Here is a 23,042-nt window from a genome sequence, read left to right as displayed (position 1 = left end):
GGGTGATCCGCTCGCTAATAGACACAATGGACAACCGCAACAATAGTTGACCGTCATTGTAGACTTTATGACGGTAACTCCCGCAGCGAAAGCGCCTGTATGGGTAAAAATGTGTGTGCCGAGGACTTTTCTTCTCATACAGGTTTCCCTGTCATAAAGTCTACAATGACGGTCAACTGTTGTTGTAATTAAATTATTGCTCATCAAATGATGTCCTTAACCCTCCGAGGTCACACGTTCTGGAAATGACGCCGACGGTCAAAGGGGGTCCCAATGACCCCAACCATGTTTAAACGAACGTCGCGTTGCCAGTATCGTTTCGAAGGACTCATAAAAATTCAGGATATTAGTTCGAACCTTTCAGAATGAGAATATCATGGCAAACAATTTTTATCAAATTTTCAAAGTGGCGAAAAAAAATCAGCAAGGAGGCAATGCGTAAAAAAGAAACATTTTTTTTACTAAAAAAAGAAATCATAACTTTGCCAATTTTTAATATATTTCGATAAAATTAATAACTTGTAGTAATTTTATGTTAAAGTTCCGCTTGGGGTTATTTTGACCCCGGGCGACCGCGAAGGGTTAAATCTGTTGAGACGCGGGGTTCTAGGGCCGATCGCATACGGGCGCAACTGATAAGTTTCAAACCACTCTGAAACTAGTTGCATCCGACCGTGGATCTAGGTAAAACAAAGATAGCGGAGTAGGTAAAACAAAGAGCGCAGACGGTTTCCGACACTAATTTCAAATCGGTTGCGCCCGTGTGCGTTCGGCCTAAGACGAAACGATGCAAACTGGATGCTAAAGTACCTTGATCGTTTTCGGTTGGCGTACGCGTGGCAAGACGACGCAGTCTTCTCGGGGAATTGCAGGATGCACCAGGTGACTGCTTGCAGCTCGAGCCGCTCGATGTACCTGGCGACAGCTTCCGAACCGCTAGATCGCAAAGCATATCCACAGCCTCTTGCCTGTGAAAATATACATCGAAATTTGACCATCGTTCAAGATTATGTTTCTCAGTTTTAAAATACCATTAAAACTTTCAATCAATTCTTCTTAGAAACACGAAGAATGGAAATGAAGCACTTGAAACTCCTTTGCAATACTTATGCTGTATGCCACGCGTCCAGAAACGGGGGATGGAGGAAAACCAGATCACTAAATCAGGCGTGAGTTCCAGCAATTTGAAAGTTCCGATCGTATGGGGTTCGCCAGGAATTATGCAGCCGGTGATTTGTTTTTCTGTTCGATCGCGAAAGGAAGCTTAATTACAGGGAAAAGTTTACCTCAAACTTGTTCGCGGTGGACGGAGAGGGTGATCGGGCTCGGTCGGCGAAAGAGCGGAGACAGGGGTCTGCGCCAGATCCCTGTATAGCCGGAGTCTCACGGTTGGGCCACATTGTCGCAGCAATTGGACAGCCTCTTCGTGGCTCATGGGCGACAATGGAGCACCGTCCACGGCGACTATTTTGTCCCCGGGTCGAATTCGGCCGTCGCTTAATGCCGGTTCCCTCACTAATGCCCTCACGTAATGACCCAGCGCGCTGCTGTCCGCTTTCCTCAAAGTGAAACCCAGACTACCACCGACCTTCGTCATTTCTATGTCGAATTCCTGCGAGAGATTGCGAAAGCGTTTCGTTTAATCGATAACGCGTTCTTCAATGTCTTTACTTCGTTTCTGTATTTTTATTTTTTTTCAAGCTGTACAATATGCGGGGGAGGGCGATGTACTATTAAGTTATTAGATAAAATAATTAAATTGTTACTTGTTCTAATTTTTGTTTGAAGGTGATGGGCGGTTGCTTATCTTTCAATCTTTATTCGAAATTTATATTTAAACACGAATCCTTGATTATAGTCTCTCTGTAATACGTATCGTACCATGTACCCTTTCATACGATACACAGAGGGTGTTACCAAAATCAAGATACCCAAGAATGATTTAAATAAACAGGACCGAAGACACAACGATTCAAAGTTTGGCCCACAAAGCGCAAACATTAGATTTCCGAATAAAATATTTCCGAATATAATAAATCCTGAACCACAAATAATATTCAAAAATTCAAATGTATCTCCCTTTGTCGCCTCTCTATAATAATTTCAACGCCACTAGTCCATTAAAAGACAGAGCGAAATTCTTTTTCCGAACTGGTAAATCGCGTTTGATTAAATTTAATCGTTACCGAGTACCTCGTGCCGGTGGCAAACCGTGCCATCAGCTTTCTTGTTAGTACCCATAACGGCAGCGGGTTGTCGGACGTAATAGTATCCTATCTCAATTTCGATCTTTCGATTAGCGGCCAAGGGGGTGGAAAATGGAGGAATCGAGCGAATCGGTGATCCAGGAAATTCGGGTATCTGGTGGGATCGCAACAAGGAAGGATTCTTGATAAGAGTTACTTACGCCGCAGGGTTCGATTTGGAGTGGCGGCAGAGGGTTGAGTATTCGCAAGGGCGGCGGTGGCTCACGCCTCGCCGGGGGTGGCGGCGGTGCACCGGGTGGTGTGACATTCGTATCACCCGGAAGTCGACACACCACCAACTCCACGATGCTGGGTGTCGTTCGTAGAACTTCGAGAGCCTCCTGCAACAAGTTGCATCCGGATAAGATTAAAAACTCTCCTTGATCCATCAGAAATTCATGAACATATTTATATATACAGAAATGAAGGGATGGTGATTCTTAAAATAATTACGATTTCACAGTCTCGAGCAAGATATTATCTCACCAACCGTTCAAAAGATTACGAATGTTAAAATTAAATTTACCGCATTACCATGTTCAATTGAATTCACTAAGTAAATATTATTTACTAAGTTTTCACATATTTCCTATCAATATTTCATAAAAGTCAAAAAGTTAGAGGACATTACAGCATACAGAATAAGTTACAGATTTCCATAATTATATTTCCAAATTAACTTCCTGAACCACTACGAATTTGTCGATACAGTCTATGTATATCGTGCCTTTTATCGCCCTTAATTTTTTTACATTATTCGTAATAGAGTTAACAAATTTATGCGTCAAGTTTTTAACTTAACCATCGACGTGTTATCGCTATTGGAGAAAGTATTATGCTACGTGGAGGGTAGATACAATATAAACTGATATTACACCTTGATTCCCGAGGGACAAACGGGAAACTATACGCAAGACAGCGTCTATCTTCGCTACGAGTTGCGGATGTAGCTGCATTATGGTAATGAAATGCAAATCTCTAAGAGCTACGAGAAGACAAGCCCTGTAGAACCCATCCGAAGCTATAGTGATCGCTATTTTGTCGTAGCCAGCTCATCGCGTTAAGCCGGTTGGACAGAAATGAAGGAAAATGGTGGCTAAGGGAACAAAAGTCACTCTTACGTGTAAATCAGCGACGAGTCTTAAACGTTAATTATACGTAACCACTTTCGCGATTCAAGAATTAATACCACCTAACCGATCGATATTATTATACGGAAGCTTATCTTTTCACTTTGGCTTGATCGAGCAATCTTGATTTTCTCTTTTAATTTAAATCAATTAATTTTGTTAACATTCAGTTGTGGATTAAATCTTGGATAATAGTTGCAGTTGCGGGAACTTCGAATGTAAATTGGAAGCATTTATTTGTGCTACATTGGGAGAAACAATTTCATCAACCGTGACATTGTAATCAATTTTTAATAAAATTTTCTCAATTTCACTTGTTTCTAAGAAATATCCAGAAACTAGAGTCGAGGTATTTCAATTCGTAGCTCGTACTGTAACATTGAACATGGCGTGTCCAATAAAATTTCATTGACCTTCATTTTAGTTCTTTTCTGTTTGGGCTAAATATAATAAGCCACGTTCGTGATAATCTCGAACACACCTGTTGTGTTACACTTACGTAATTAGTGAGGCCGGTTAAAGGAATCCCATTAGCTGCGAGGAGTATATCGCCAGGTTGAAGTTTGTTGGATAAAGCTGCGGGTTGTTGCGGAAACAGTCTCTTTACCCTAACAGGTCCAGCGGTTCCTCCACCGGAAACGCTTAAGCCAAGTCCCCGGCTGCTTTTCTGCAACGTTACGCGAAACGTGCTCTCTGGAAATCATACAAACGATACGTATACATTAGTTTCGACGAAATCTCGCGAAATATTAAACGATATATAGATAAAAATAATTCGTACGTTCGAATATAGACCTGACTCGAGGAAAAGCGATGAGTTTGCTTGAATTGTACAGTCGGAACGGTGTTGGGTAAATGTTTAGACGGATGAAAGGAAGTAGTATCTTTTTGTTCCGTGGATTTCGCAAAATTGAAGCCGGCTTTTAATTTACGACGCCTGCTGGTGTGACGCACGACCTAATAGTCGGAATTGGGATAGGACGCGAACAATTACTTTATACCCGCTGTTCTATGCAGTGTCGCTGCACCAGCTGTATATTTCAGTCGTAACAGCAACTTTCGCGGGACGCAGCGTCACCCTGTTGTGGTCATATTTTTACGCGGCACCGTGACGTAAAAAGTGTGCTTTAAAAACACGTGGATCCAAACACAGCGTTTTCCAAACGGGACTTCAGGATTTTGTTTTCGAGTGAAACCCAAACCCAACCATTTTTTGTGCGTATTCTCCTACACACAAAAAAATGGAAAACATACATTTTTACATTAATATTCACCTATGCCGGTAAAAATTTCCTCATCCTTTAATTTTCAATCGCATAACCGTCAGAAGTAGATCATTTAATCGCAAATAATTTACAATCGTATAAATTTTTAAAATTATTAAAATTGGCTACCAGCTGTCGCTGTGACTGCAGTTGCGATTCGATTTTTCTCTTTCTTCTTTTTTTTCTTTTTTTTACACTATGGCGGACTTAGCATGGAACGAGCACCAGTTTGAAATGACTCGCCTTTTACCGGATATTGACCCGATCCGGACGACATATCGTGCGTATTGTTCACTTTGTTCACCATTCAAACCGAGCCCTCTCCTTTTCACGTTATTGTCTAGGATCGTACAGTGTCAATCTTCCCAAAGAGTCGGGCCATTGTTGGAATTGTTTCGAAATCGTGGATTTCCCGAACGGGGCACGCTGATCGTTCTCTAAACGCTCGGCGAGGTTTAAGAATCGATATCGATGGGAATTACGACTACCAGCGGCCGTTGCCTGCGGTTAACCATTCGAAGTTAACGAAAATTCGAACGAGAGATATCTGGATCGCCGGAAATTCCGGTCGGAGATATTTGCACTCGCCCCTGACACGATCCGATCACTCCCTCGAGGGTCTTCCTTGAGGCAGTTTTAAATAAAAAATTCGATTCGTTGCTTTCATTACATTCTACACGAGCCTGAAGAACGTATTTTTGTTCGACATTTGAGAAATCGAGGATTCGATTAAATGAAGGTGTACTCTTTTAGAAGTTCGGAAATATAACATATATTTTATCATATTTAGTGAAATACTTAACAACGAAAAATATTTGAAACACATTTTATTGTTTCTATTGAACATTATCGTACGCAAAATACTTCTATTATTCGTTCGTTAATTTTTACGGCGCGATAATAGCTTCGAAACTAAAATGTTTATGTTTAATCAAACAGAATATTTAAGTACTGTAAAAGCTTTGTCATCGATGCAAGTAACAAAAGTTGAAAATATCGATGTTACAATACTAAATGTATCGTGTTTTAACGCTCGAATATATTAGAATTATTTAATCACCTTGATATTCATGGGATTCTAACAATTTGTCATGGAGCGAAAAATTTTCGATGTTCGTTCACGCTGAAAGGAACACTGTGTAAAATTAATGGAATGGAAACGAATGAAGAAAAGACGAATGAATCGAGGCCAGGAAGATTAATGTCCCTTTCTTCTGCACTTTTGAATTTATTATTCCCTGTAACTTCACTTAATTATCTCCAATGAATATCCGCGGTGGAATCCCTATGGATTTTCTAAGAAGATTCAATACAGATAATTTATTCGATAATCGTCTAGAAATTAAATGCCGGAGTGTTCATTACTTAATCAAATGTTTTGGGGCTTATTTCCGGGAGTCGTTATGATTATACAAAATTAAACATATTTCTTGCGATACAATGATTTTGTCTTCACAAGTCTATTATATCATTTTCAGAATACGTTTTAGTAATTGAAAATTCAAGAGCAATTAAATTAGTTACTTTACACTTGCCTTGCCTTGCCTTGCCTTGCACATCAATAAATATTTAAACCACTGAAACTTGTTCCATTCGTAAATTAACTTTCGTTTTCGAAAAGCAGCGATACATGCACTGTCATTACTTTTCCTATCTAGAGTTAATGGTCTACTATAATTTCGCGAAATTAAACCGTATAAGTGTTCAATGTTAGTGGTATGTACTCGAAAAGCGTCCAATTAGCGCGGCTAGAATATATGCTGTGGCACGACTACTAATTCAGGCAAGCTCTACAAAACGTGCGAAAACACAACTACTAATTTAGGGGAAACCCTAAAGTGCTTAACGAGAAGTCCGAGACTCGAATACAAAAGCCCCTGGAGACGAATTACTGGTATATGTTAGCGCAAAATTTATGATTCACGAATTCGGGAGAGGCTCGACGTGTAATTTAATTTTCTAGCGTTTTCCTTGACGGAATTCGCCAAATCAAATTCATGGATTTCGTTCCAAGTCGATTTCCTCGTAATCGCGAATTAAACAACTTTATCTGCAAAATTACGCTTTTAACGTTTTAATTTCTGGATGTTTCATCGAGGCTCCTTTATTACGTTATGAAATAATGCAACTCTTTATAAATAAAATGCTTGTTTTGCTACGCATTCTTGTTATGGAAGCTCTTACTATGTTGCCTGAAAACTCGAGTTCGCGCGTACCACAGTAATCACCAGAGTATATTTTAAGGAAATAAGACCGTGTAATGAATACATATAACATTTTCGTGGGAGTGCATAAAGAAGAGAAGAGCATGAAATATAACATGAAGTATATGACACGAGTCTGAGACTGTTCTCGTTAATAGAAGGACCATTTTTCAAAATGATAACAGCAATGACATCCCAAACAAACCATCAATTTGTGTGGAAAACAATTCGTCAGCAAAATGAGGTTTTCCTGACTTTATCGTTGATTTGTCAACTCCCACGAACGATCATTTAATTATTCGAAGACGTTATTAGCCGTGTCGCATTACCAGATTGCGTTTCGTACGATTACGTTCGAATTTCCTTGTGATCTCGAGGGTTGGTAATATCCGCGATCGCGGCTCCAACTCAGCAAAGGAGTCACAGTTATTATGTGTACACTTGCCCGCTTTGATGCGATGTCAGAACCGACTGCCACCAACCGGATGCTTCGATTTAGCCAGGATTAGATCTCTTGATCCTGTCTCGTGTTTAGTGGCCGTTGATGACGTGAAGATTAGATCGCGCTGCAGCTGAGCGTTTTAGCTGATATTCAACGATAATTAACTCGAACTTCAGACCCAGAAATTGATTTGTGCGAGCAGGTCCCTTTGGATTTTGTCACATAGTGATTTCGGAGCACGTCGTGGAAACGTCAACTCGTGTATGCATGGTAATTTCGGAAATTGATGTCGCCTTCCGCTCTAATTACATTGTTTGTCTTTCCACTTGCAGTTACAATCGGAGATAAATAAATAATTACGAGTAATACTTGCCAGTTGCTAAACCAGCGTAAATTATTTTCTATATAAAAGCCTATGACAATATTTTTTCAAAAAAACGCTGCAACAGGATACAATCAATTTCTACAAAAATTGAGATTTCCAACGATCCTATTAAATTAAGAATTCCCAAGTAATTCGAAGGATAAACGAGCTTTAAAAATGCCAAACTGATCAACTCAGTTGCAGCATTTCCTCGTGGATTCATCCACAGTACGATTTATTACGTAATCCTCCAGTGCATTTGCTTATCGTGACGAAACTGAAGCACGACGTTTTTCAATTTATCAACTCGACAAAGGATTCGTACGACAACGATTGTAAATATCGAGGGAGGAGTCGACGGATGATCGTCGAAAACCACCAAATCATTTCCAAAGTAATTTCGAGCCCCGCAATCGCCGCAAACAAGGCTGTGACGCTAAATAATTTACGGTGCATCGACATAAAGGCGACATATCCGAGCAGCTACCAGGCCCGACTAATTGAGTTGTGAACGTGATGACGTTACCCTCAGGATTATAATGCGCAGCGTGTTTTAGCGTAGACACGATACATTTTGCCGCCAAGCAATTGTCGAGCCTAACGGAAATAAACCTTTGGCTTTACTTACGTGGAAATTAATTCTATCCCATTCTATTCAATCATTTATAATTCTAGTTTAAACAGATACGCACAACATTGTTACATGTATGGAAACCTATGTTATCATTTGCAGGCTTTGTTAATTTAAAAGACTTTTACAATAAGTCTTTTACTACATCGTGTATAGTAAGGATTTTACAAAGTTTTCGTCGTAAGTTTTATTGAGTTTTCCCATTATCTGATATTCAATTTACGATAAGCACTGCGCAAGTATGATTAATTAAAGTCACGTTACGTTAGATGAATTTTTTTAATGGAAGAGATAATCCATAACCCGAAGGAAAGAAGAATCCAGATTAAACGACGCTCAATTTTCTACTTTTCTGATTATCCTCAACGGCTGAAATTAACTACCGCCCGAAGAATTCCATTTAAATGTATATTTCGAGGCGGCAAACGTTCTCAGAAACGGCAGATATTTTTATAGGAAATAATTTCACCGATTTATCAATCATCTATTCACATTTGTCAGATTTGCCGTTTGTTTCGCTTCCTTTCATTCGTTTAACCATCGTTCGATAGAAACGAAAAAGGATTTTGCTAACACGACTTAAAAGGTTCGTCGACCGACATTTGGTTCACTAAACCATCGATCCGATACCGATAACACATCGCCAACACGTAAGTAGGTATCGCGCTCAACTCGGTGATTAATGATGCACGATCCTTAAGGGATCATTCGACTCGCAATCTAGAAGAATTTATAGCGTGCAGCAAACAACTTGGAAGAACAACCGTATATATTTCGTCAGGAATGCTCGGTGCTGTTGATAAGAAGGCGAGAGAGACCACTTCTCGCAATATATTTTTAAACAAGAAACCAAGTTTGTCACAATTTTTAATAATCCTTGGGTGCCATACATATTTTTTACGAATTATATATAAATATATTCATATATCGAAATCAATCGCGACACAGATTTTATGAAAAATTTTATGATATAGAATTTACGTATTATCGGTGTATGAATTGTTTACGTATATTTTTATATTTTATGTGATTATATATTTATATTTTTTAAACAATCATAGCAGACGCCTTATTAGAAATTTTAAATTTATACGTTTTCAGTATAATGAAATTCCATATTTATATTTGCAAATAAATTATGAGAGAGCTTCGATACGAATTAAAAGTTTATGTAAAATATTCTCGGCATATTGTACTCTGAGATTTACGTTGATAATTGATCACTTGTTTTACAGTAGGAAACAGGTACATGATGGATCGAATGTACGATCTGTTATCAATTTTGTAATGATAACACCACAGTGATCGCGAGCGTGCATTAGATTTCGTGATTAATGGGTGCCCTTTCTTCGAATAATCAATCAAAACCATTAAGGGCAGCAACGATACTTTAAAACCAGTCAAGTAAGAACTCTCATTACGCGCGTCTTAACAGACATTGTAGCTGTCAGGTAAACATATGGAGTAAATAGATCACAAAATGTAGATGAAAATGAAACGACGATACAAACTACAGGATGGTTCGAAGTTGTAATAGAATTTTTGGAATTGAGAAATTTCAACGCTGGAAAGGGGACTAAAACTTCCAAACAATAACAAAAAAAGAACTGATAATTGATCGCATACTCCATCCATTATCAACACGTTACGTAATTGAAACATAAAAACAATATGAACAAAAAAAAGATAACTGATCGCACACTCAATCCATCATCTACAAGTGATCAATTACGGGATAGCACAGTATGATGTAACGAGAACACATAAACTTTAAGTTCCTGGTAGGGTTTCTGGCATGATTACTTTTAAAAAATTGATCGCTGACAATTATTTAAAAATATGAGAACTTTATTTCTACTCTCGCGTCTTTACGTGACTGGACACGATGCGTGTTCATAAACGATTGTCGATTCGATTCCCTACACCCAGCGTTCGTTAATCTTTCCTACCCCTTGTTCACGCGCGGCCAGCTAATCTCGCACGCTTTTCCAGTGTCGTCCTAGAGCAATCTTCCCGGAAAAGTGGCGCCATGCGACTGGAATTTCACACAGTGGGCGAAAGGGACGTTAAACCATGATAACGCGATCGTCATTACCCCGGCTATGAATTACCTCCGCAGTAGAGGATGGAACGCAGGTATACCTGGAACCCTGTCGCGGTTGGCCGGACGTCCGTTCGGCTATTCCGTCGACGTAGGATCCTGATAACAACCTGCTCGGAATTACCAGCGGCGCGGAGCTCGTGGTGCACGCGACCGGGCTCGAACACCCGAAATTCCGCCGTACATCCGGAGGAACGTTCGCGTAAAGGTGAATTAGCCTGCCGTTAGAATTGTAAAATTATTTATGCTACGACCGGGTCAGGCCGTTGCCACGAGTGGTCTACCGCGACTGCTTCGGGTTGCTCAAGGGGTGAGAACGACGAGATGGAGAGCAAGCTTGCTGGTGGAATATTATTTCAACCACAATTTTCCAGAGCTTATTGAATGTTTAACTGTAATTTATGAATGAGTGTGTTGAACTGTGAATTTTATGATTTGATACCGTTGGATTTAAGTACCTTGAATATGTTTAATCTTATACATCAAGATTTGTAGTATTAAAAAATTCTTGTATTATTAACTGGGGATTGATTCAGACAATTTTTATAAATTTTAAAAATATTATTTAGCTTTGAATTTATGACGTGTGTATACATTAATTTTTATTTTATTCTTGTCTATTTTATTATAATTTCTGTACAATTTTTGTATATGTATTTTGTCTTTGTATATCGAAGAAAGTGGAAATAGTGAAATGGTGTGTTGAGGAAGAAAATGTTCAAGATGCGGATTGTTTAAACATTTCCAGGTGATTATGAATTGTATATTCTCGAATGTAAACCGTCATGACCTGTGTACTACAGACTTACTTCACTTTGTCATAAGACATTCCCCCATTTAGTTACAAAATTGCTACCGCTTAGAATCCTTCACGCTACTGGGTTCACCTAACGTCTCCGCTTGTAGGAGACTGTTTCTAAATGATAGGCACATTTACGGTGGAAACTACCTGAATAGTTTCACTGAAGAGCTCATTAGCAGATCCAGGAAGAAACGCTGTAACTGTTGGTCTTATGACGAAATGATTCTTCTAGACTCGTATTTCTCTTGAAAACGTTCATCAAAATATTCTCACCTTCGGTCTCGCGTGGCTTCTCTTTAATTTCCAATTTACTGGTAGGAAATCGTGTAGAGATTGCGAAGACTCGATGAAGTTCCCAGCAAAATCGAGGATAATCGGTTCCATCCTCGAACCCTTCTTCGAGTCTCCACCCACAATTAACAATAATTTCCGACTCACGACCCCTGTAGCGCACGTGAGAAACGGGCAAGGCAGAGTTCCCCAACTTTGGTCGTGCATGCTGGTCACAGTCTGCTACTACAGTCTCGGTATCAATAAATCTGTTAGCATACATCTCTAATCCCAGCTTCATTCCATAACGAATACATTCATTAGTATACGAGTACTATTTGATTATACCGTATAAAAGTCTCAATCCCTTGTAAAAAATCATTTCGTGGATAATAATTTTATAGACAGCTTCATATTCATTATCTCTCTTTTATTATCTTTATTATGGTATAAAAGTTTCCAATTTTTACGTCTATTTAATCATTCATAATGGTTAATAAATGCACGAGAAAATTGCACAAAAATATCTACGTTACACGACTCTTGGTAAAGTGCTCTTCATGCGGTACCCACTGCACCTGTAATTTTCGGTCGACGACCGCTCGCATTGCATGTCAGGAACCTAAAAATAATCTAATTTCCAACCGTCGGTCATGAAACGCTGAAATACTGCAAAATATGCGGTTGTTAATCAAAAGTCCGATCAATATCGCGGAAAGGAAATCTACCGCGAAATGTGCTATAAATTTTTTCACAGCACAGCTCAACGTTCTTCGTAGTTATCGCGAAATGCTAGCGCATATAAATTGTTGCAACTGCTGTTAGTCGAAAATTCGAGATCGATATTCATCTTTCGAGAGTTTTCGAGATCAAGATCGAGATAGTAGAAATCTCGTCTCGTCTCGTCACGTGCGCATCACTAGTTTAAAGTGAATTTTGCAAGGAACAACTTTCGTTTCTTTATTCTACTTGATTGTACGCTACATTAGCGCCAAGTTTCACTTAAATAAAAATTTTCAGATGACGCACACTTTCGAATTTCTTTGACAAACCAAAAAAAAGTCCATTATATTCCACAACCCTTGACGTACCACTTGTGTAAAGTCATCCGGTTGAAAAAGAGCGAAAATGAGATATTGTACAGCACGTAGGCCACTCTATTTTTAAAAAGACTTCGATCAACGACCCTCCCGTTGTGCAACCCTCAAATCGTTAAGGGGTTACGCCTGGGTGACGAGCTAAAACATAAAGTAGCTCTGGAAAATTTACTCGAACACGTATATGCATTTACAACTACGAGTTTAATTGATTAGAATCTTTGAAATCCTTGTTCTCTGTTAATTTATGTTCCTATATTTTTATTACCATAAATTTTTATTTTATCGCCCTTCTTCATCGTACCGTAATTTTGCGCTATCTTTAACTAAACATCAGAGCTCCAAGCTGTACCAATAGTAACTCAACTATGAGCTCACAAACGAGCTGGGGAGCATTGTCCTTAGTCATGGTATTCCTAAGAAAATATCTTCGCAGTTCCCAACAGATCATTCCAAATATTTTCACGTGTAACTGCACCATCAGATGACTCTGGTATGCCCAGACACTTTTGTCCGTACCAGAGCTCATTTACGTTTGGGTACGAGACTCCGAATGCATCTAATCAATGCATTCATTCCTATAACACGATATCTGATTGCAAGCGTTGATGCATTCACGCTGGTCGTTGGAACGCCTTTCTATATCCGTAATGTATCCGCTATGGGCAGTGTTAGAATTGATTAATTGCCCCTCATTCAGCAACCTGAAGTTCTACCCTACGGCACGAAGCAACCATTGCCACCATGATGTTCCGTCTCATCAGCCAGCTTAGGGCACTGGGGACTAAGCACTTTGTCAACTGCGAAGCTTGAGGGGGTTCGGGGAATATGCAACTCTGTCAATCTCTTCTGCTGACTCCTGTGCTACCATTTAATCCATAAGGCCATCGTGGCGTCATCAGCACCCACGTCCTGGCAAGTTATCTCCAAGTTCTTGGTCCTTAGTCGCCTAATACTTCGGGTACCCAGGAACGCTGCTTCCAAGTAGCAGATCAAGATATCTGCAGGACACCCCACGCGTTAGGACCCAAATCATAAATCATTTTGATAGTTGGTTACTGGAATAATAGTTTCAAGGCAGTGTTTTCTTACAGTATTGTTGCGAATTTCTCTTACAGTCGCGTCTTTAAGTACATCGAACCTGTTGATGCTTATTTTGATTTAAAGTCAATTCATAAGAAATATGTGGGTGTTTAAATTTTGTCTACAAAATCAAACGTTTCGTATGCAATAACGTAATAGTTATTTGTTATTGAGTGAATATATTCAGTTTTGCTACAGCGCGTGCATAATTTTTATACCAATCGCTCAATATCATCGATCTTTCCTTACTGATTACCATCGGAATATTATCTCTTTCCACCCCCGCCCCGCCACCCCCCATCTTCAAATAAGAACGTGAATGCTTGCAACTTCACCTCAGACACAAGCGTTACTTGAAGTACTCGCATCACGAGAGAACCAATTCCACTCTTCCAGCATTTCTAATTGAATTATAGCCAGTTGAATTTTCGCCGAAATCTAGATCTTCGTTCCCATGCTTAATTACTGACCCATTTCATGCACGCCTTCGCGCAGAGCTACAGATATAATTCATTCGGGGCCAATCAAACTCAGGAAAGTTCTATATCCGATGGAACATGAACGATCGTAAATTCCCAGGGATAATCGGGCAGCAAACGACTTAGTTTTCGCCAATTATGTGCCACTTTTTTTCGAAAACGGCTCACTCGATATCGATGGGGCGTCTCGCAGATGGAAAATTACACGTTACGTTTCTGATTGCACGAAGAAAGATTATCGATAGGGAAAAGTTTTGCACCGCTAATTAACCGTGCGTTCGGGATTGACGTTATCTTCCTCTTTATTGGCTCGTTACTCGTTGACGGATTTTTCGTGTTTGCTTCTTTCGAGCGCGAAATCGATTTAGCTGCCGCCGAAACTCCTGCTATCGGAAACTGTTAAACCTTGCTTTCGATCTGAAAGCGTCGCTGCCTGGTATTCCCGTGGCTTCTGATTTTCCAGCATTCGATGATCAATTACAGGTTGACTTTTAACTGATTACACGTCTCGTTTCATACGTACATCCCCGCTCAGAAATACGATAACGATCATTCATTTCAACATAACTTGTGATTTTTTCTAGTTTTCAAGATATTTAAATAAACATGGTTTTCACCCCCAACTTTAGGGGCTGTTTTCACCCCTTCAATATGGACGATTGCAAAGGAGGTTCGATACAACTGCCCTTGTTAAATCTATTCACGATCAATTATTTATTTATTGAATTACCACAAAGCACAAGCCAATTAAAATCAGCCAGCGACGTTTCAACACGGTTCAAGTTTCGAGACGGGAATTTTCCTGAACACTGCGCTCGACAAACAAATCAGAAGATTGAAGGAGACGTCCTAGCGTAATAATTATAATTAAACGTTTCTCGTTTCTGTCGCGTCTCCGTAGGGAACAATTAAATGAAAATAAGAGGAAAACGAAGGTGGAACGCTCGCGAGACACAGTCCCTTCGTTCGCCATTGCCATCGTAGCGGAAAAGGCTGCACGCGTGGAAAAATTTTAATGGAACGATCCGTTCAATCGTCGTTCGTTTGTCGACGCGGAGATTGCGACACGTTTTTCTCGAAATGAATCGGCTACGAGAGCGATTTATACACTTCCCTCGTCCGGCGTCCCTTATTCCCGCCTTTTCTCACCAGCTTTCTCATTTTACGGCTTGTTTCACGCTGCTCGCTCGCGTAGCGACGCGACGTATTTGCATCGAAAAACTGGCCGAAAGTCGATTTCCGAGCTTCTGTCTCCCGGTCCGAAAATTTTACGTTGTTTAGCTCGCTTTGTCGAGGCTGTAGCTATGTTTGATTGTAACTACAGTACGAGCTCAGCATAGCGAGTGGGTGCCAACAGATTGCTTATGGGGTTGCCAGAGAAATATGGAGGGAGGTCTGCGAGCAAAGTATTACTATCAGGCTAGAATTAAACGGATGTAAGACTGGTATATTAGGCGTTATAGTCAAGTTATATGAACTTCGGACCCTCATAAATAGACTGCGGATCTTCGAGCAAAATAAAACCTTAGCAGATGTACCTATAAAAGCCGAACATCAATAGGAATCTACTTGCACTATTGCATACTGTGTGCATTTTGTAGTTTTTTTGCTGATTCAAATTTCACAGGAATTAAATACATCAAATCGTATCACTTAGGAGACAATGAGTATTCTGTATTGAGTGTCCATCGCCAAATAGATACTATACTATAACCACATCATTTACCATTTCATTTGATAGATTATTGATATATCAATTTATACGTGCAATTTATAATGGAATTTTAGTTTAAAAGTTATTGGAGATGAATTGTTGTTTTCGTCAATTTTCGTCAAACATCTTTAACGTTTGAGATAATTATCCTGGCATGAGTTATGGATTATTTATAGAAAAATTTTGTTTATGTTGAAGTAAATTAAAATTAGTACTCCTCTTGTAACAGTGTCCTAAGTTGTTATATTAACCGGAAAGATTAAGAAACTATCTGGAAAAATACGTAGTTTACGGAACACAAATAAGTTTGGCCCACTTTTCGATGCAAATACTTCACTCGTTATGAATTGACGAGTTCAACCGCCAGCGAATCGATCTTCGTGGGAGGGGGGCAATATAGAAATAAAATGTTACAATTCCGTCAAGCCACACGAATCGAGAAACAAACTCGGTCACCAGAGTTTCCCGTTTCTTTCGAAAGAGTCACCGAACATCTTTTTTGTAAACATTCATTCGTCAATGTCCGCGAATGTTTGTTGAAAATGTCAAATATCGTGAAAGGGGGAACACGTTCTATAAGAGTCGAGATATAAGTCTCTCAAAATTGTATTCCAGTTTGTTCGTAACGTACAATGTCGAAAATAATCAACTAATTAGTTTTGGCGCACCATTGATTATCCTTTATCGAAAGTTAATTAAACGCAAGCCATCTCTTCGATATAAAATTAAAGGATTAATGACTAGAAGAATATTTCATATTCAGAATACACAGAATAAACTCAAAATTGTTGTGAAATTACGACACGTGATTCCTCATCTTTCCAAAATAGTACCAAACCTAGCACTTTTCGAACCATGTCTTCCACGAAATTAAAATAATACTTACAGTTCCTCATCAAGAATCAAACCAAGGAATTTCTGTTGAGGCATCATCCTATCTTCCCAATATACCCATTTTCGTCTTTATTAATGAACCTTCCCACAGAAAAATTCCCGATCGTTCCCGGAAATGAAACAGTCGTAAATGGTAATCGGCCGTTGTCGCTAGTTCCCCGTTTACGAAAGAACGTGAATAATGGCTTTCATTACGGTGTTCGGGAACGTGACCCGCAAGCGTAAAGCCGTCGCAAGGACATGCAGGATCTAAAACAATGTAGCTGACCCACGGATAAATGGGTCAATGGGTGAGACGCATGGTACGTACACCGAAGTGACCGAGTTCGAAGTAACGCGCGAGCCTGGGCCGCGATCAATAGTAAATTCTTGACTTAGAAAATTTACAATATCAGCGCAACTGTCTGCTACGTCGAAGATCGCGGGTGTAAGTTCACTCGTGGCTGCTGGGGTAAGCGACGAATCGAGTGGTTACCGGCATCAGCAACTTGAAAGACCACTGACGCCGTCGTGTATCGAGTATAACGTGCCAAAGTGATAACGCCGTGTCCGTGCCAAATGGGCTGGCAGACCGGGACAATTGGTGCAAGTATTTTTGGATTCGTATCTGAATATCTCGGATTCACTGTGGAAACTGGAAATTAATTGCTTGTTGGAGATAAAAGTCCGATCCGAAAGCAAAGTGGAGCCTCTCGAAAGAATTCGTTCGAAGGAGAACACCTTTCAAGAAAAATAGAGTGTATTATTTCGGAATGTTTTCTGACGATAATAAATGGCTCATAAAAATATTGGTAATATGTATTCGAAGTACATACTTTGAACGATACCTCTGCCAATTTCGATTAAACTAGGTTAATCCGTATAGAAAATACGAACATCCTCCTATTGCAGCTGATACTTTAGGGGATCGTTTCACATCCTGAATATGAAAACGGGCCAATATAAAAAAATATGTATATCTTATTTTTCGGTCCTTTAAAACATATCCAAAAATTAAAACAAACGGAGGCGGACACCTAAAAAGCGTTCCTTGTCAGAGGAAGGTGTAGGAGTCTTCTAAGAGGACTGCGAGGAACAACACTTAACCCAGAACCGTCGAAGGATAAATCAGTACAGAGCAAAGGGTGTTTCTCCTAGTAGAAAGTAGCCAGGATGTCATCTATTTAACGTCTCGCGTCAACATTCTTTGTAATGTTCCAACCCTTCTAGCGAAATCTCTCCAATTCCATTTAATCTTCCTTGGTGCCATTTCAATTATACTCTAGCCAACCCTTCTGCTATTTCAACTACTTTTTTGTATCGCCACATAGGATTCTCTAAATCCTGCTTTCAAGATTCGTCAACTGAATTTTTGTCAATTCGTATCTATATCGATATCGAACCTCTGAATCTTTACTAGTTAATAACTAGTTCTAACGTCTAAGATAGTTTTAAATATAATGTTATCTTTTAATATAGTTTATAATTAGATGAGCTCAAGATCATTAGTAATTACGAAAGATCACATTCATTTGTTGTTATTTATTCAATTTCATTCCATGATTATACGTATGTATTAGTTGTGGACGACATTTCGTACCACGAGTAAATAAAGTCCTCGTGAAAATACCGCACAGATTTCCGAAAATAATATCCCATCTCCGGAAATGTCATCCTCCTTTCAGAACGCAGAATTTCTTCTCTTCCTTGCTGGTCGTTTTATCGATTCGTGGAAACAGAAATGGAACTACAGATAGGAAAGAGTATCATACGCGAACACCGTCTGGTAGACGACTTTTGAAAATAAATTCTTGTTTCAGGAGTCTCACGGGCCACGAAAATGTCAATAAATCTCGCCAATCTCGATCTGACACCATACAACAAAAACATCAAATTAGAGACAAATATCCCAGACTTATTCGAGATAAGAAATTGAATAAATCGAATACGTTCAATAACTCCATTCGGATGGGAAGTTACTTTCAACTTTCCTAGCCGTTCGCGATAAGAAATTACATTAATATTTCCGTTTCTTGTCGAACAGATTGCTGAACGTAAAACCGTTCCGACTACCGCGGATTTCGCGTCGATTTTATCCGAGGAAATTTCTTTCGTCCTTCTTGGTGCTAGATGTATCATATAGCTCAAGGAAATGGAACCTTACACCGCGGCGATAAAAATGAGTACAATTACACTTCATCTCGCTATCGATGAAAGTAACGCCTTAATGGACCGCTTCCAGCCGAAAGCGTTCGCTCGCGAAGCCAGCAATTTAGATCACAAGAGGATTCTTCGACGCTAAAATGATACTTTCAATGCTTCGTCCAAATCCTTTTATTTAGCCAACGGAACGATCAAACTTAGTTTAAACGACGAGAAAAAGGATCAAAACGGGGACTGATTGATATTCCCTTCATAGTTTGCTCTTTACACTGCAAAATTAAATTAATCAGGCATAGTACAGTAAAATGCAATGAAAATTACAAATTAAATTATATTTAAACTGTGCGTATTTATGATAAATTGTAAATATACAGAAATACACAAGGATAAATGCATAAATATACATGCATGTATATACATAGAATATATGTTTTATTCTACGTATATATACATAGAATTTACGTTTCTATTCTTCATTTATGTATAGAAAGATATGAATTTCAATAAGTATCCACGGTCGATTTATATTCTTTTAGAGCTTCGGAATTTTCAAATTTAGAATTCGCATTCCAGGCCGGTGCTCTATCTACGTTTGCAAAATTTCACCATCGCGCCACCAGTTTTTCGGGAAAAATATCGCACGCATTTGTATTCCCAAACATTTTCAGAGCCGTCCAATTTTAAACGTACATTAATCTTTGTCAAGATAGAAGTGCAGCCGAACTGAATTTCCAATTCCAACGTTTCTTTCACGCGATGGTCCAAGCCCGGGCAATTCCATTAAACGGACAATGCGAATTTGCTTATTTTCGAATCATCCCGTGTCCCCGGGGATTAAAAAGCGCTTTGTGAAGCGAATCGGATATAAGTACGAGAGGAGAGTGTCGTTATTGAGTCAGTGTTCCTCGCGATTGTCTCCTTTGTGCGAGGGCAAATTATCATCGCGAGCTACCGAGCAGGCGATACCGTCGTAGACTTTACTTTAGAATTTTATCGTCGCTTGATAACGCCACCGTTCTCCATTTTCACCTCCTTGGCGTTGGGTTTCGTTCTCTTGAATCGTCAGCTAAGCCAGCTCCAGTTTGGTCCACCCGATATATCTCTGTATTTCTGGCGATATTTTAGAGTTAAACACTCTTAACTGGCACGTTCCAACGAAATATATTAGGTTGTCCCAAAAGTTTCTTTCGTTTTATTAATAAGTAATACATACACAATATTTTATGTCTAATGTTACATTATTGAATTGTGTACGACTCATTTTACTCCATTACTGTCAGAACATCAATATCTAGGAAATTAGATTGTCTATTTATATAAACACCATCGCACAAAATAATTGAGTGTAAATTACGAAAGAAACTTTTGGGACAACCTAATAAAATTATTTTAATCTCTACTTCTATACTTTTATATTGCACATTGTACATTCTATATTCTATATTCTATATTTGTATATTTCTATATGCCCGGAATATTTTCTATATCCATTTCGAAAATTCCAATTCAAATAACAGGACAATATCTATAAAAAAAAAAACAAGTACCTATAAAATTATTGGTTACCTATTTTAAGTGGACGAGTTCCTCCAGTTACACCGGGCAGCGTAAATTTTTCACCACGTTATTTTTGACGTTAAATGAAATCCGTACGATCTATTAAATTGTTAAGCGAGTTCGTCGCGACGTTTCAATTAATTCACGTGGCCGGATGAGAAATTAATGTCAGTCGTTTCTCATTATTCGTCAAAAGACGCGGCTAACAGAGTTGTCCGCGTATACCTTTCCCGCGATATTTCGGCTGAATCTTTCATTAACATCGCCGTCCCTGTTAATTCATCATGCACAGTTGATACTTTGAGGAGTTCCGACCGACGACAATATATTGTAGCCGCGTAATTTCGAAGCCAATGGGCCTCCCCCGCGCTCCCAAATACCCTTGCAGACATAGCAAACTCGGTCGTCGTTCCTCGCAAAGGATACACGTGTATGCATAATACGTGTGCATGTATGTACGTTCCGACTCTGGGTTCCTCAAACTGGGTTGTCCGACACTAGGTAGAAATGCGCCAAACTTGCCCAAAGTTTCGTGGTCACTACAGCTCGCTTAATTGTTAATTAAAATTCACGAATTCTTCTATACGTTCAGGGACGACGACAATTTTAAACAACTCAGTGGACGATAGAAGTATGGAATTATATTATTAACATAAAATGTAACGGCTGTTGAGAAACGAAATTGCTTAAGACGTATCAGGTTTAGAAATTAATTCTGTTGCTTTATATTCAGCAATTTATAACTGTAGTTTAACTAATTTTTATTTTATTCGCGAGCTCACGTGTATGGAATGATATTAAAACTTTATTTATTTTGTAATTTCACTTTCCAGTTACAAAAACGAGAAATGCCCTGTTCAATAATCAAAAAGAAACTATGCAAAAACACATAAATACATGTTTTCTCTCAGAAAGCAAAAATATTCCCGAGTAACTTTTCACGGCACTAAAACGAAAAAGCAACGCGCGCATCAGCTGACTGGGGCATGAACGAGCCATGTCAGTAAACTTTTATTGCTTATATCCAGGTAACGAAGATTTAAACTGCAAAATCGTAAAGAACCTTACGATTTTTTTTCTTGTACATTTATGGAGCACATCAACTGTTTTATTTTGACACATCTGTATCATTAGTGCCTTGGAAGGAGATTACTTAATTTGTAAATGATTAACTTTTCGTGATCCTGAAACGACGAAACAGTCCCTGAAAACAACTTTTGACTCATAAAATTACCGAAGTGTATTTAAACACAAACCTATTGTGTTTCAGTCTGACGATCGAAAAATTTCAACGATTCTCGTTAATAGGGAACGAGAACTCGTTTTCTATGCCATACTTTGAAACAGATCCGTACAAACGAGATGTCGCGCAGAGGGCAGGCAGAGAACGGGTTGTCTCCTCATAACACTTTCAAAGGGGCTTGAAAAAGTGAACGAGGTACTTGCGAATTACGATTACGAGGTAGATGAAAAGGTTTCCGGAACGCGAGCCGGGCCCTCGTGTTAGCTTTGAGAATCGTTGTGTTCGAGGCGGAACCAGCAGTGTTCAGTGACGCGGGGGTAATAATTGGCCCCGAGAAACTTGGACGTTAAACGTTGCACATCGAAATGCCATTAAATCGTCAAACCGATGTATTAAATGGCCCTCTGCCTCTTTGTTTGGGGAACGTTTCAAGTATTAGACGTAGAAATTAATTCTGTGCCTCTGTATTCAACAATTTATATAACAAGCTCCGAAAATTTCAGATTGTTATCTGAAGTGTTTCCTTATTTCATTTTAATTATTATATGTGGAAGGTGTTTAAAAATGGACCAGAGGGTTTTCTTTGAAATAACAAAATGCGTCTGTCGGCGTAGTCGTGGTGGGCATATATGTTAATATATAATGATTCCAGGTCCAAAGTTTAATTAGTTTAATTAGTTGAATTAGTTGAATTAGTTTAGTTTTTGGAATTTCTACAAAATACAAGTTCTGTTAACCATAAATTTAAATACGAAGTATTTCTAAATCCAATTAATTTAAAAATTCTTTTCCTACTACAATCGTTCTATTATCTCTGATATCACGTATGACAATGTTGAAATAAATGTACATTAAACGCTGCAGAGGTGGTGGTAATACAACGAATTCAATTTTAAAGCTAAATTCTCTTTCCACTGGAATTTTGTAACAATTTATACTTTAGCGGTGGCTATGAATATTTCATAGCAAAAGCTTTTCAGTTTGATTAAAATATGTTCTGACATGAATTGAATTTCAACTCGCCCAAGGTGTAGGCATGCACATACGTATAATTACAAGATAACTTGAATAAGAAAAATAAAGAGCGTGTAACGAAATGACTGCATGGCCATAAACGTTGAGCCAGAGGCCAGATTTTTTCCTTTTCCTGGAAACCCATTTAATTTTTTCAACGATGTCTCGTGAGGTTTTTTACGGGACGCAGTAACATTTTTATTATATTCCACGGCAACGTTACAACGCTGTTACGCGGACACAATTTACGTGACGTAATTCACGATTAAAGGAACGTACAATTTATCCTGAATCGAAAGAGACGTCGACAAAAGAAATAAAACTTGAATTTGTTACGAATGCAAGGGGTAGTTTGTACCATTTG

At 38.9% G+C, this 23,042-nt stretch overlaps 1 protein-coding gene across 2 annotated transcripts in view; it reads right to left on the bottom strand.

The window, feature by feature from the left end:
• Positions 1 to 23,042, bottom strand: part of LOC128876995 (uncharacterized) — a 145,273-nt gene that overhangs the window by 7,166 nt on the left and 115,065 nt on the right. For both annotated transcript variants that reach the window (XM_054123884.1, XM_054123883.1), the window contains exons 5-8: positions 3,876 to 4,069; positions 2,408 to 2,587; positions 1,287 to 1,612; positions 811 to 968 (exon numbers count right to left, since the gene is read on the bottom strand). In XM_054123884.1, coding sequence (XP_053979859.1) covers positions 811 to 968; positions 1,287 to 1,612; positions 2,408 to 2,587; positions 3,876 to 4,069 — 858 coding nt within the window. The remainder of the gene's footprint in view (positions 1 to 810; positions 969 to 1,286; positions 1,613 to 2,407; positions 2,588 to 3,875; positions 4,070 to 23,042) is intronic.

The sequence above is a fragment of the Hylaeus volcanicus genome, chromosome 5 (assembly GCF_026283585.1).
Source record: "Hylaeus volcanicus isolate JK05 chromosome 5, UHH_iyHylVolc1.0_haploid, whole genome shotgun sequence".
Classification (NCBI taxonomy): domain Eukaryota; kingdom Metazoa; phylum Arthropoda; class Insecta; order Hymenoptera; family Colletidae; genus Hylaeus; species Hylaeus volcanicus.
This window is presented reverse-complemented; position numbering and strand designations above follow the sequence as displayed.